The sequence below is a fragment of the Mustelus asterias genome, chromosome 11 (assembly GCF_964213995.1).
Source record: "Mustelus asterias chromosome 11, sMusAst1.hap1.1, whole genome shotgun sequence".
Taxonomy (NCBI): domain Eukaryota; kingdom Metazoa; phylum Chordata; class Chondrichthyes; order Carcharhiniformes; family Triakidae; genus Mustelus; species Mustelus asterias.
The window spans coordinates 66,991,487-67,007,991 of record NC_135811.1 but is presented as its reverse complement, the minus strand read 5'-3'; the positions used below and the strand labels follow the sequence as shown (position 1 = coordinate 67,007,991).

The 16,505-nt window shown below is 40.0% G+C and overlaps 1 protein-coding gene across 3 annotated transcripts in view; it reads left to right on the top strand.

The window, feature by feature from the left end:
• Positions 1–16,505, top strand: part of LOC144500569 (protein TANC2-like) — a 1,073,639-nt gene that overhangs the window by 643,671 nt on the left and 413,463 nt on the right. For all 3 annotated transcript variants that reach the window (XM_078223699.1, XM_078223697.1, XM_078223698.1), the window contains one exon: positions 8,213–8,323. In XM_078223699.1, the coding sequence (XP_078079825.1) occupies positions 8,213–8,323 (111 nt within the window). The remainder of the gene's footprint in view (positions 1–8,212; positions 8,324–16,505) is intronic.

Sequence of the window (16,505 nt, the reverse complement as noted above, 5' to 3'; positions counted from 1 at the left end):
TTCTTCTGTAGCCTCTGACAATGTTCCTCACTATCTGCAAGTCCAGCCATTTTCGTGTTGTCCGCAAACTTACTGATCACCCCAGTTACACCTTCCAGATCGTTTATATAAATCACAAACAGCAGAGGTCGCAATACAGAGCCCTGCGGAACACCACTAGTCACAGGCATCCAGCCGGAAAAAGACCCTTCCACTACCACCCTCTGTCTTCTGTGACCAAGCCAGTTCTCCACCCATCTAGCCACCTCCCCCTTTATCCCATGAGATCCAACCTTTTGCACCAACCTACCACGAGTGACTTTGTCAAACGCTTTACTAAAGTCCATATAGACGACATCCACGGCCCTTCCCTCGTCAACCATTCTAGCCACTTCTTCAAAAAACTCCACCAGGTTAGTGAGGCATGACCTCCCTCTCACAAAACCATGCTGACTATCGTTAATGAGTTTATTCCTTTCTAAATGCGCATACATCCTATCTCTAAGAATCCTCTCCAACAACTTCCTGACCACGGACGTCAAGCTCACCGGCCTATAATTTCCTGGGTTATCCTTCCTACCCTTCTTAAATAACGGGACCACATTAGCTATCCTCCAATCCTCTGGGACCTCACCTGTGTCCAGTGACGAGACAAAGATTTGCGTCAGAGGCCCAGCGATTTCATCTCTCATCTCCCTGAGCAGCCTTGGATAGATTCCATCACGCCCTGGAGATTTGTCAGTCTTTATACTTTCAGTTGCAAGGATATATTGGATAGGCTAAGATCGTGGTCTTTGGAACAGAGGGTGTTTAAGGGGAGATTGAATTAGATAGATTGGGTAGGTAGGACTTGGTTCCCTTCGCAGAGTGGTCTATAATGAGAAGGTATAAATTTAGAGGGGGTTTGGGAAGAAATGTTTTCATCCCAAGTCTGGTGGGGGTTTAGAGTTCACTGCCGAAAGAGTAATAGAAGCACAAGTTCACATCATATTTAACAAAAATACTTTTAATTTATTTGTGAAATTTGCATACCACTGGCAGAGCCAGCTCATTGCCCACTCCTAATTGCTGTTGGGAAAGTGGTGGTGAGCCACATTCTTGAATCGCCGCAGTCCATGTGGTGCAGTTATACCCAGTGTTTTAGGAAGGGAGTTCCAGGATTTTGAAAGTGAAGGAATGGTGATGTAATTCCAAGTTAGGATGGTGTGTGCTTTTGAGGGGATCTTGCAGGTGCTGGGGTTTATATGGCCAGAAATAGTGAGGGCCATGAGGAAAGACAGACAGTGGGAGAGGAGAGCGATAGATGGACAGACTGGGAATGAAGAGCAATCAAGCAAAATGTTGAGCTGAGTTTCGGGATTGCTGTGGGTGAGACACAAGCTGTGCTACTCAGGGCCTGTTTGGGTGATTTAATATTTTTCTTGTACATAGTATTTATGTTATATGCAGTGATTTATTTTGCAAGTTTTTCCAGCTAGGAAAGCAGAATGCTGCACATGTAAGGTACAATATTTCAATTTGTACATTGCTTTTTCCAGACAAGAAATGGCCAAAGTAATCTCACTCTACCATTAACATTGAATCTGATGAGAACCCATGGTTAACATAAAATCATTTCGCTCAAAGTCTCAATCTGCAGGAACTCTACCACAACTTTGAGAGGACTTACTGCCCACCACTTCTGGTGGAACAAAATATAGCCAGGAATGGCGATGGAGGAATTTCATTGTTTGGTATGACTTGTTGAGTCTGACTACGTCAGGCTGTTGCTTGGCTGATCTGTGGGACAACTCTCCTAATTTTGGCATATTCGCAGATTTTAGGGAGAAGGACTTTGATAGGTTGACTGGGCAGGATGCGCCTTTGTTGTTTCTGTTAACTAGGTGGATGCTGGGTGGTCTGTCCAGTTTTATCCTTTCTTAACTTTGCTGTAGCGGTTTGGTGCAAGTCTCTTTTGGACCATTTCAGGGGCAGTTAAGAATCAAGCACGTTGCTGAGAATCTGGAGCCACAAGTTGGCCAGAGCAGGTAAGGACAGCAGATTTCCTTCATTGAAGGATGATATTGAACCCAGATTGGTTTTTAACGACAATCTCTTAGTTTCATTGTACTGAGTTTTATTCCATATTTATTAACTAATTAATTTTAAATTCTCCTGACTGTAGTAGTGGAGTTTGATCTCATGTTCTTGGAACATTGTCTCGTCCTGTGGGTTTATGCTACCGTTTCTGAGACACATTAACCTGCTGGGCTCTGAACCAAGAGCTGCAAAGTGGGATTGGGCTGGATAACTTTTTCTCTGCTTAAGTGTATGTGATGGGCCGATTGGTCGCCTACTATGTTACAAATGTTCTGTTTCTAATTGTGTTTGTTTTTGATTAATCACCTAAGGTATATGCCTCACCTACTTTTTGCCTGATGTTGACAGCTCTGGTTTGACACTCAGTAGTGGTTTTGGATTTCTGGCTTCCTGCATAATACCATTAGGCCAAACCTAAAGTTGCCCCCCAAAAGATTTTTCTTGCATATTTTCACCTTGTTATGAACTTGAGTTTACTATGGTTCAGTGGTGGTGTTTGCCTGCAGAAACTGTCTGAGTGTTTTAATTTTCCCAGAGTTGCGTTGCATTGTCCTGTGAGTACCTTTGTTTCAATTCAAAGTGCAACAATAAAACCACCCTTTGAGCTGAACTGGATATTACAGCTTTCAAATGTATTTTTTCAGTTTAACAGAAAGTCACAGAGCAGACAGTTAGTGAGACTAATCAAAAAAGTGAGCTACTGCCACCTTCCATACAGCAGTTTCTCAAATCTTAATTAAAATTTTCTTCCACATGCTTTATTTGGAGTATGGCAAAATTGGCACAGAAAACATAATTAAAACAAGGAGGTGCTTAATTAATGGTTTGTGGACAGAGGGTGTGATTTGGGTGGCAGGTGGGGTTTGAATGATTGTGGCATTGTGAGATTGACCCAGGAACTTCAGTGCAATATGGAAATTGAATTATAGTTGTGAAGCTTACAAATGAATTTCTCCAAAAAGGTGCATAATTTCCTGATCAGGAATAGACTTGAAAATTGTAGCGATAGAGATCATCCTTCAGTGTATGAAATGTGATGATATCTATGTTGGCAGGGCAATGGAAAGAAAGGCACCTGTGGAGAGCAACTGGTCAGCTGAAATAATGGAGATATAAATATAAGTCTGCCAAATGTAATCGATTAGGAATGGTGATCACTCATTTTGGTTTAAAAATGTAACCTATTTTAGAATCTATCATTCTTAAAAATAAGCACAGTGTTGCATGTTTGAATGAGTTTGCAATCTTTATCATTCTTGCTAAACTTAGATGTCATTTCTAACATTTCCCAGATGTTGACAAGTATGGAATGCCCTGAGTTTTACTTAGAAGGTCAAGGAGACATTTTGTAGAGCATTCCCTTGAGATTAAGTATAGCAGAATCCATGATGGCAAATTTTAAATGGTCTGTGGTTTTATGGAGCAAATAATGTTTTTTGTAACATTCATTTTCAAGTGATTAGGGTATGGCATTGTATTTTCTGCCTTCTAATATAGACTATTTAAATTTGTTTGCTTATTTAAAACACAGTACTACTGCGAACCCTCCAAAAAGGACTTAGTTAAGTTGTATATTGGGCTTGTTTTTTTCCTTCTAAAATATTCTTTTTGCCTTTTCCTTGGAACCAGGCTTACATTTTTTCAAAGAATAGTTGCTAGCTCAAGAAGAGAAGACTTTCTGATGTTGCCTATAAACAAAACTTCATCAAAGAATGCTAGTTTGTGAAACTGATGTGGGATAATAATTTTGCTGTGCACTTAAGCTATGTGCGGATTGCATGATGTAAAAACATACATTGCAAGTCCACAACTATGCATTCAGTAAAATTAATGCATAGAAAATTGTGAGGTAGGAACGCATATATCTGCAATATATGCTCATTGTGTGTGTAAGGAGTAACACAGCAGTAGTTTTACCCATGTGTACAAGTTTGTCACACATTAAGGGTGTGTCATGTCAAAAGGATATTCCAAAGGACTTTGTTGCTTGTCTGATCAGGTAGCCATCTTTCAAAATAATAATTGGAATTCTGCCCTCATCCCCATGCTGATGATAGAAATTAGTTATTACTGACTTTTTGAGAACGAACTGAGTATAACTGCAAAGGATCTGGACTTCACGCCAAAGGCAGTTGAGGGATTGAATAGTCCTGGATGCTCATTTTAACTTTATTTCCAAGTAGCAGTAGTGATCTAGAGGTCCATGGCAGACAGATATACATAAACAAAAGATCAGAAAATGCTGCAGTTTAAAGATCCTGAGAGGACATTGAGATCCTATAGAGATTTCTATTTTCAACCATTTTTACTTGTGTTTGTAAGGAATTATGTAAAGAATTGCATTTGTAATTTTAACCTGATTTATGATGAGCATCCTGTGTGCTTTTGATCTGGGAGAGACTATCTCAGAAAAGGAGTAATTATGAATGAGTTGTGGTATATTAATTCATGCACTGTACTCCTAAATTGTCAAACTTAAATCACTGTATCCACTGCAAACTTAACTCTTACTGTGCCCGCCCCCGTCCAACGCCGGCATCTCCACATCATTTAAATCATAGAATGAGTGAAACCTGTGCTTCGAAACTTGCCTGTTCCAGAGAGCATCAATAAAATGTGTTAGACAAAGGTCCAAATTGTAGCAGCCACATGTCACAGATCACCATTCCATAAAGTAAATTTGACATTGCCTTACATCATATTAAAGGTTGTTTAGGACTGCAACACAGTCATGACAGGTGACTGCTCCATCGAAATGGCAACAATTCCAGCTTATAGTGCATCATAAAAATAGCTTGTTAAATGAGATGCTTTCCTGCTAATTACAGCTCAACAAATAAAGAGTTTTGGAATCGAGCCGTGTGGCTTATTAGAATCTAATAATGGCCTTTATGAGTTGTCAGTTAAAATTTATTTCCTTGGAGATGCATGTAGAAAAAACTGATGTTAGCTGATGGTCTTTTAGTAAATTGATTGAAGGAGGTTTATATATCGTATCTGAATTTAGAATGAAAAGTCAAGGTTGGACACCCACTGGAACAAATTTGTTGCATTCCACATATTTAAGTCATCCATGTCTCTGTCAGCGAGGTTGAATTCGGACTTTATTTTCCTTTTTGAACTTGATAGGCTCTGTGGAATGTATCCCTCTTTTTATTCCGTGACATAGCAGCACTAACAGTATTTTACAATAGTGTAAAAACAGAACAGCATTTTAGAACAATGAGGTAATGGAGCTGTGGTGAGATTCCAGTTATGTTTTGCCTTGTGCTGGCTATTGATGGATCAAGTGTGCAGTAGGTTCAACAGATCATTAACACAGCAGACTAGAATGCATAATATTCAGGGTAGTTCTACAAGGGCTGACTCTTGGAGGTTATACAAGGTGAGTGCAGTGAGTGCTGACATGGCCTGTGTCATTAACAATATTAGGAAATGATTTCATCTGGCAGCAGTCATCACCCATATCTCTGAATAAAAATAAGCCTGCACTGAATTGTAAAATAACCTGGGAGGTTCAGCAGACACCTGGTGATTTGAGTCCTGTATGGTTTTATATGACTGGGAAAAAGGCACAACACTGAGGTCATAAATTAACATTTCTCACATGTAATGGGAAGAAACTGATGTAGTGTGGTTTGTCTCAGTACGTGGCTTCCAGTGATTGTATAGAATTCAGCATGCACTCATATTCCAGCTACTGGTCACAGACTGCTGTCTGTGAGGGTGGTGTAATCTGGCACTTCGAAGTTACAATATTGACAGCACACACTGTGGGTCGCATTGAGGTCAACTCTGTTAATTGTGAAACTTACTTTAAATGGTAGGCAAGTCGAGGCTGAAGCCTTTACCTAAAATATAGGTTGAAATGTAAATGAATGGAGTGCCTAGGGGGGTCAGCAAACCACCTGGGTGCTTTTTAAGAGCATGCTTTAACTGAGCTGGAGATTACACCATCCTTTGAGGATTCAACCTTATGAGGCTACCTCCTGAGGGAGCCGATCACTTCTTGGCTTATATGTGCTTGAGTCATCAGGATCTTGCGCCTGAGGTGTACTGCTAATTTTGCCTTGATGCACTCCAGTGAAAAAATGCTCTCTTTCAAGAAGAACGGAGCAATTTTACTGTTGCTTAATTGCTTGATTTTACTGTCAGTTTGCTTAATGTAGCAACCTAAACTCAGCAGTATTGTAAATTATAGTCTTGTTGCTGGTAAAATTGGATATTTTGGGAGTTCTGTTTACTTGATGTTGATAGTGATGGGGGTGTTATGATAATCTCAGCAAATTCTGAGTCAGAGAAGTTACACTGCAAATGCTGGGTGGCAGATGATTAAATCATTAGTGACTGTTTTGACTGCATTCTGAACATGTGAATTGAGCACGACAATGAGGTTAATAGAAGAATCATGGAAGTGTGTAATAAAAGTTGAAACTGATCTGTGACCACAAGGCTAGGAAATAGGGCTGGAATTTTTACAGTATCCAGCGTTTTGCATGCATACTGGGCATCAGTAGCCAATTTGAACAATCTCTTCGGTACAGCATGGATATTGAGAATGAGATTGTTATAACCTAAATAAAGTGAGCACAATATTGGAATAGTAAGCTTTGTTTCTTTTCTTTGGTAATGTGAAAGTTATGAAATTTTAGTGTTTTTAAAGCAGACCATGACTAATGTGCTCTGCTCTTGGTGTGGAGAAATTGTTGGCGGCCATGCATTGTCGAATGTAGCTGTGCTTACAAACTGGTTGAAAGATGCCAGTTTGGTCTCAAATTTATTTCCTTTGGCTTACTGCCTGCAGTGTTATGCAACTAAATACATATTGGTCATTTATTATTGCAAAGTTCTGTAGTTTGCTGGAATGCAATTGCTATTGGAACAAATGTACTTGTTATTACTTCAAGATAATTTTCATGCTTACTGCTATGGAGCTCCTCAGTCTCTGGCAAATTCCTCATCAAAGTATTTATTCTTAGCATAATGGTGGATGGTTGATTGCAAACAGGGACTACAGTATGACTGTCAGGCACCACAGAGATGTCTGATTTTATTTTTGCCCTGTACGTGCGACCACTGCTCTTCACGAGAGTGCACAAATAGATTACAATTGCAAAGTTGGCCGTTTCTTTTTTTTTCACTCGAGGAGATGGGTGCGTCTTACTGGACTTCACTTAGATGATGGTTCAATACCCTTTATAAAAGGACTGAATTATAATTAATGTAACAGACGCATGATTCACAGAGGGGGACACATAAGTAAAAACAGAAGAGCAGAAATATTGAAATAAGAGCGTCATGTAAATGAACTGCAGCGTATGTCAACTGCCTGGTTCAGTGTTGTTTCTGATTTAATAATTATAAATCATAATGGATATGTCAGCCATTTTAGAATGGCAACATGGAAAGCCCTTATTTAGCATCCTCACAGGTTGACAGAATTAATGTGCTCTATATTTGGTGTGTGATGTGACATCAGAGTGAGATTAAATAACATTGCAAATACAATATTAAGTAGTGGTTTTCCTTTTGGGCTGTATGATTTTTAAGAAACAAATACTTGAGATAGCAGCATAGATTCTAGAAAAATAAGCAAAGGGAAGGAACCGAGACTCTGTGTATGTTTCCTTGCCAAAATACTTAGAATTGCTAATGTTAAACATTACCCTTACTATTTCTGGGCAGAATACAACAGTTTTAAACAGATGTGTTTTGTAGTAGTTTTGAATTACAGTTGACCATAGTGAATCTCCTGTGCGCATATTGTACAGTACTCTCATTTTTGCTTTAACCTCTAGTCTACTAACTTCATATGTTGTGTATAGTACTGTCTGATTTACAAAATGCTTCCTGGCAGGCAGTATAAAGGTTAATTAAATGTAAGTGACGTGTTAGAGTTTTGAGCAAGGACAGCTGAGGTAAATGGGAAGAAATCTTCATTAGTTAGTGTGTTTTGGTTTTGTATATAGTGTATTCATTGAAAAAACAAGACACCTTGTCTTTCTGTTGTAGATGGTTAGTACAGCTGCTTTCATGCAGCACCACAAATAAAGTAATTCAATCCGTCTCCGTCACAGTGGGCCGTTTAGTTAACTGCTTCCATCTGTTGCCTGCTGTTCCCCTCACTTACGACCCTCTTCCTCTCTTGTCCCAGCCCCCCTGAGGAAGGCGAAGTTTGTGGAAAGCCCTCGAGTCCCAGAATCGGAGCTCAGCTCCCCAACCAGAACCACAGCCAAGAAGCCAGACTTGGATGCTTTCTGCCCTGGTAAGCATGTGCAGGGTTCAATACTCCAGGAACTAGCAAATTTGATAGTTATATTGTCGAGTAGGCTGGTGCATATGTCATTCAAAAGCCATTCTCAGCAGGGTCTTGATAGTGTGATGTGTTGTAAAGCTGTTGTAATCTGTTCAGTGGAGGAATTGGTAATGTTGAGGCTACTTTTAGTGTATAATAGTGAAGAGAGAATGTGAAGCAACTGAAAACATGTAAGCACAGAACGTTGTTTCTTTTAAAAGGATAAATCTGTCAATGACTGAATAGCTCTTTTAAGTAATTATACTCAGAATACTCTGTTTCAAAGTTGTCCCTTCTATGAGTTGTAATATAGAATAGCCATAGTTTGCTTATTGTGATCATGGTCTGGTCTGCTGTAATGCATGTGGGATGATTTAATTTATGCTCCAGGCAGGCATTAAATGGTCTGGGAGAAGAAAATGTTTGCTGTGATCAGGAACTCTATTTAAAATCATTGTATTTCATTTTGTGATGTCGACAAGTTATACATTTTGAATACTTACAATGGGAATAAAATACTTTGAATGGTTTTGTGATGCAGAAATGCTATCCCTGAAGCAATTGACTGCAAAAAATGTTCCTGTGTTTCACTTTTTAATGCCGTACATAGTTCATTTCTTGCTGCAGTTAGGCAAATGTTGCTCCCAGATTTTATTGCTATGCTGATTCATACCAACGATTAAATGGTCCCTTTCAAAACGATCTTGTGGAATATCCTGTTCCAAAATTCTGCAGGCTACCTTGGGGATCTAGAACTTAAATCTTAAATTCTGTACTGTAAGGTCGAATTATAAATCTTGCATGTCAACTTCCACAATGTTTTACAAACTGCAGTTGCTTCAAAGGAATTCTATCCTTTGTGATTGTGTTATTGTGATGGGATTCTTCCTACCCCGCCCACTTCATGCAAAGACTTCCTTATAAAAAAAAGTTTGTGCTTTTCTCCTGCTCTTGAGGTCTTCCTGAGAAACCCATGATTCCTTGACTAGCATCTGCAAGTACCACTCAGCAAAAAGCTGTGAGGAGGTGCTCAAGATGTTTCATTCTGCAACTTTCCTCTTTATCCCCCTTATCCTGCCTGTTCAGAATCTTCTCATTGATGCAAAACTGCACCTTTAAATTTATTTAATAGATTTAAGCTATGTTCTAAGTTAACTCTGAGTGCATAGTAGGTGGAATATCATTTGATATTGGTTTGTGTGCCCAAATGCGATTCATAAAATTGACTGAATAAAGTTACGGTTCAACTGAAATGCTATTCAGGATTGGTGTGATGCTGTCAACATTATCAAATCTGATAGGTTCTTAATAGTTGATTGTCCTTTTTAAACTGATAGGCTGGCAGAATACAAAAGCCTGTTACCAAGTCATGCTTGGTCCTTTAGAAACAAATGTTGCAACGTGGAGTCTGTATGTATTCTGCATTTTAGCACAGAACTCAAAAACAGCTTTTAAAGGGACCACACACAGTTTTCTTTTCCGCCAGCATTTTTTATAATTGTTTATATCTTTACAAACTCAACTTCACAATAACAGACATTACTGCTGCTCAGAACAATAACTTAAAATGGGCAAAAAAAAATTATTGAAAGTTTTCACAAATGATTGCACAGTGAATAGAACACTGTGTTGGCAACCCACTGCCACGCTTTTTGAGATTAACGAAAAAGTTGTGCACAGGAAAATTGAATTTTAAAATGATTCAAGTCAAAAATAGCGAACTTAAATTCCCTGAACGCTAACCATGTAGGTTGTAGCAAGAGGAAGGTGAGTTACAAAAGTTCTTTTGGGTATGAATGGATCCCTAACTGTTTGAGTTATGCTGACCTTTCGCAAGAGGAAAGAATGGCAGTCTGGTAACACCAGTGGGTTTGTTTTTTTTTCTATTTGCTGTGCAATCTATCTTGAAGATAATCTTTGCCAGATGGTGCGATATTGGGGCAAACTGATAAAATTGCTTATTTGTACACAATGTTCTAGTTGGCTTGCCCAGCAGTAGCATTGATTTTTAGTACCTGGAAGGAATTTAGCTTATAAAAGAACAAAATGTGTTGAAAACACTACAAAATGGTGTCTTTGTTTGCTGAAATAATGCTTAAGGGTAATTCTGTTTTCCTTATTTTAAAGCCGTAATAATGAGCTGAATCACTGTTGAGAATTGTCGATGAGCATAATGGCGTTTCAAAGCTGACGTAACTTTTCCCTTATTTATTTAATGCTTTTTAGTTGCATCCTTGAAAAGGTGGACATCAGTTACAAGTTAAAAGAAATTTCCTTCAAAATGTTGGTTGCTGTTGGCACATTTTTAAAGAAAATGTTTATTTTGTTCCTAACAAAAGGAGGAGGCTTTCTTTCTGAAGTAAATTAACACTTGAGTTCAGTTCTGACTGGCCTGAGGAACTGATGTTCAGAAGACGATGCTTATTAATAGGCCTGACTGAATTGCCGTAACACCACATAGTAACAACTAAATGTGTAAAACAGATTATGTACCCAGTGATATAACTTCCCAAGGTCAATTTAAATGGTGGAAGTATCTAACTTCCCTCACCTCTGAGGTTTTAAGTTGTGTTTCCGTACCAGGTGACTGAAGTTCTGCAAAGACAGTCTGTCTAGGGGCAATGGGAACATTGTAGGGAGTACGCAAGATTAATTCCAGACGTTTCAGAGCATTTCTTGCTACATTTACTTCAAATGGGAGAGAATTCAAGGTACGCAGTCAGATTTAATGACCCAGATTTTGCTGGAGTGGGGTATCTTACAGCATGCACGATTATTTATACATGTTTAAACAAGTTTTAAAAAACTTGCCCAACAAGTAGGTCGAGTTGATAAGCGGGAGGACAGTACGGTATTTGGGAACTTCGTAGACAATAAGCCAGACATTGTATCACCTTTACCATTGAATTTAAAGATTTTAAGAAATGAAGAGGAATGACTGAGGAGGATAAATGGTAGAAAAATGAAAAGCAGGAATGACTGGAATAAGAGAGAAGAAAAAGTAAGGGAAAAAAGTCTATTAAAATTCAGCATTTTTGGATTATCCAACAAGAATTCACAAACTTGAGGAATGAGACTCCACTGTTTAATTTGTTCTTTTTCTGGGCCAACAAAGTTTATTGGCAGTCATTAATAATGATCATGTTAAAAGCGTACTTGCACTTGTGTGGTCTCCATTTAACATCTCATCCGAAAGACAGCACCTCCAACAGTGCAGCACCTCCTTAGTACTGCACTGGAGTGTCAGTCTAGATTGTGTGCTCAGGTCGTATAGTATAGTGGAACTTCATCTCACAACCTTCTGATTCAGAGATAATCGTGCTACCAGTTGATGCACATTGTTTTGTGAAGACATTTGTTTGTTTTGATTATGTAGCATCGTGAGGGATTTGACATTTTGATGGCTATTTTATTGAAAATATATCTAGATCGATATGCTGATCTGACTGATAGGTTGAAAACTGCAGGCCATAAAAGTACCTCTTGGTTCTGTTGATTTTGTGTTGTATTTTGGATCAAATTTTAAATTTTTTTAATGATTCTCTATTCTTTAATGCCATAGTATCACCTACAGCCAGGTGAGGTTATTCTGCTTCCTGGTATGTTGATGATCCAATGTTATTACTTTACTCTTGAAGCAATTAATAAAAGAGGCTTCCAAGTAGATCAAAGAGGGAAGACCAGATAGATTCAACCTGCTGTGAGCTGGTGGGTAGGGATCTCTACCAATTCCTGTTGTAATCTAGCCAGCCGCCATTGTAACTGTTCACTGTAAGGTGACATACATCGATGAGACTGGATCTTACAAATCTGAATGGGACAGCCCCGATAACCCCCTTCAACTTCTTTGCCTGGATAAAGCAGATGAACTTTTGCTGGAAGGGTGAAGAGTGTCCCCAGGATTAGTCAAAATCTTTCCTTTTGTTTCCTTTGTTGCATCTTGAGGAGTAGGAGTGGCCCATAAAGAAAATATGGCTTTCTGTTAACTAGACTCCCTCTCCTTACTCTGTTGCAAAACCCTCCTGAAACCTCCTCTCCATGAACTACCTGCTGATCAGTGAGCTTTCCTTTGCTTCCCCCCACAAACTTCCATTTCCATCTGTCGGCCAGCTGCTACTTGCCTTCCAGTTTAAATGGGCAAATAACTTGCAAGTGCGGCCTAGGAGTTAAAAGGCTCAAGCCTGAAATTTTGCATTGGCATCTCTCCCCTCCCCCCTCCCCCACCTGAGGTGGGTGATTATTGTTTGTGATGCTACTCCCAGATTCCTTTGAAGGGTAATTACTGTTGTAATGTGAGGAAAATGTGTACAGCGAGGTCCCACAAGCAGCAATAACATAAATGATTTCATGGTCCAGATATTGTAGATGGTGGAACTATCAGTGTTTGATATCATCACTCCTCTGAAACTGACAACAAGTAAACGTGGATATCCAGAAGTATCTGTCAGTGATTCTACACTACTCCATAGAATGCGGTGTTCAATCCCTTACAGACTGCAATAAATTGGAAATCAGACGAATGAGATCTTCCTCGCTTACTCGATTAATCTTGCTGTAAAAACTTGAAAAGGTTGCAGCTTATTGAATGAGGTGTGAACAGCGTGTTTTAATCATATACTGTGCTTACAATTAGCGTTGAAAATAATCTCTGGACCTGAAAAACTAGTTCTACATTTGTGGAATGTCAAACTTCTCTGTTATTTCATATATTTATGTTAAGATTCAATGATACTTCAGCTTCTACCTAATCTTAAGTCTATATTCTAGTTACTTATCCTGCGCTCTCTTAAAAAAAAATTATATTGCAAAGTGAAGGATAATCAGTGCATTTTACTTTCCAGTTTTTGTCTGTGAGTGCTTCAGCGTGATTGGTTGCTTACCTTGCTCAATTATATAATTGCTGATGCCTTCAATGTCCCATGACAGGTTTTAGATTCACTTTTGTCCTTGAGGGAAGGAAATCTGGTGTCCTTACCTGGTTTGATCTATATCTAACTCCAGACCCACAGCAATGTGCTTGATTCTTAATTACCCTTTGAAATGGCCTAGCAAGCCACTAAGCTTTACCAAGCTTCTACAGAAAAGTTTAAAAAGGTATAAAACTGGATGCATGTTTTAGTGAGGAGCTGAAGGAAATCAGCATTCATAGAACATTACAGCGCAGTACAGGTCCTCCGGCCCTCGATGTTGCACCGACCTGTGAAACCAATCGAAAGCCCATCTAACCTACACTATTCCAATATCATCCATATGTTTATCCAATGACCATTTAAATGCCCTTAATGTGAGTCCACTACTGATGCAGGCAGGGCATTCCACGCCCTTACTACTCTCTGAGTAAAGAACCTACCTCTGACATCTGTCCTATATCTATCACCCGTCAATTTAAAGCTATGTCCCCTCATGCTAGCCATCACCATCCGAGGAAAAAGGCTCTCACTGTCCACCCTATCTAATCCTCTGATCATCTTGTATGCCTCTATTAAGTCACCTCTTAACCTTCTTCTCTCTAACAAAAACAGCCTCAAGTCCCTCAACCTTTCCTCATAAGATCTTCCCACCATACTAGGCAACATCCTGGTAAATCTTCTCTGCACCCTTTCCAACACTTCCACATCTTTCCTATATTACGGCGACCAGAACTGTACGCAATACTCCAAGTGCGGCCGAACCAGAGTTTTGTACAGCTGCAACATGACCTCATGGCTCCGAAACTCAATCCCTCTACCAATAAAAGCTAACACACCGTACGCCTTCTTAACAACACTATCAACCTGGGTGCCAACTTTCAGGGATCTATGCACATGGACACCGAAATCTCTCTGCTCATCCACACTACCAAGTATCTTGCCATTAGCCCAGTACTCTGTATTGCTGTTACTCCTTCCAAAGTGAATCATCTCACACTTTTCTGCATTAAACTCCATTTGCCACCTCTCAGTCCAGCTCTGCAGCTTATCTATGTCCCTCTGTAACCTGCAACATCCTTCCGTACTGTCCACAACTCCACCGACTTTAGTGTCATCCGCAAATTTACTAACCGATCCTTCTATGCCCTCATCCAGGTCATTTATAAAAATGACAAACAGCAGTGGCCCCAAAACAGATCCTTGCGGTACACCACTAGTAACTGAACTCCAGGATGAACAATTCCCATCAACCACCACCCTCTGTCTTCTTACAGCTAGAAGTCTCACAACACCAGGTTAAAGTCCAACAGGTTTATTTGGTAGCAAATACCATAAGCTTTCGGAGCACTGCTCCTTCGTCAGATGGAGTGGAAATGTGCTCTCAAACAGTGCAAACAGACAAAATCAAGTTACAGAATACTGATTAGAATGCGAATCCTACAGCCAGCCAGGTCTTAAAGGTACAGACAATGTGGGTGGAGGGAACATTAAACACAGGTTAAAGAGATGTGTATTGTCTCCAGACAGAACAGCCAGTGAGATTCTGCAAGCCCAGGAGGCAAGCTGTGGGGGTTACTGATAATGTGACATAAATCCAACATCCCGGTTTAGGCCGTCCTCATGTGTGCGGAACTTGGCTATCAGTTTCTGCTCAGCGTGTGGAACTTGGTTCCGCACACATGAGGACGGCCTAAACCGGGATGTTGGATTTATGTCACATTATCAGTAACCCCCACAGCTTGCCTCCTGGGCTTGCAGAATCTCACTAGCTGTTCTGTCTGGAGACAATACACATCTCTTTAACCTGTGTTTAATGTTCCCTCCACCCACATTGTCTGTACCTTTAAGACCTGGCTGGCTGTAGGATTCACATTCTAATCAGTATCCTGCAACTTGATTTTGTCTGTTGGCACTGTTTGAGAGCACATTTCCACTCCATCTGACGAAGGAGCAGTGCTCCGAAAGCTTATGGTATTTGCTACCAAATAAACCTGTTGGACTTTAACCTGGTGTTGTGAGACTTCTTACTGTGTTCACCCCAGTCCAACGCCGGCATCTCCACATCATTCTCACAGCTAACCAATTTCTGATCCAAACCGCAAAATCACCCTCAATCCCATGCCTCCCTATTTTCTGCAATAGCCTACCGTGGGGAACCTCATCAAACACTTTACTGAAATCCATATACACCACATCAACTGCTTTACCCTTATCCACCTCTTTGGTCACCTCAAAGAACTCGATAAGGTTTGTGAGGCACGACCTACCCTTCACAAAACCGTGTTGACTATCCCTAATCAAATTATTCCTTTCTAGATGATTATAAATCCTATCTCTTATAATCCTTTCCAAAACTTTGCCCACAACAGAAGTAAGGCTCACTGGTCTATAATTACCAGGGTTGTCTCTACTCCACTTCTTGAACAAGGGGACAACATTTGCTATCCTCCAGTCTTCTGGCACTATTCCTGTAGACAATGAGGACATAAAGATCAAGCCAAAGGCTCTGCAATCTCCTCCCAAGCCTCCCAGAGAATCCTAGGTTAAATCCCATCCGGCCCACTTTCCAGAAATGCTAACACCTCCTCCTTATGAACCTCAATCCCGTCTAGTCTAATAGCCTGTATCTCAGTCTTCTCCTCGACAACATTGTCTTTTTCCTGTGTGAATACAGACGAAAAATATTCATTTAACGCCTCTCCTATCTCCACACACAACCTCCCACTACTGTCCTTGACTGGCCCTAATCTTACCCTAGTCATTCTTTTATTCCTGACATACCTGTAGAAAGCTTTAGGGTTTTCCTTGATCCTATCTGCCAAAGACTTCTCATGTCCCCTCCTGGCTCTTCTTAGCTCTCTCTTTAGGTCCTTCCTGGCTAACTTGTAACTCTCAAGCGTCCTAACTGAGCCTTCACATCTCATCTTTACGTAAGTCTCCTTCTTCCTCTTCACAAGACATTCAACTTCTTTAGTAAACCACAGTTCCCTCGCTCGACCACTTCCTCCCTGCCTGACAGGTACATACTTATCAAAGACACGCAGTAGCTGTTCCTTGAACAAGCTCCACATTTCAGTTGTGCCCATCCCCTGCAGTTTCCTTCCACATCCTATGCATCCTAAATCTAGCCTAATCACATCATAATTTCCTTTCCCCTAGCTATAACTCTTGTCCTGCGGTATATACCTATCCCTTTCCATCGCTAAAGTAAACGTAACCGAATTGTCGTCACTATCACCAAA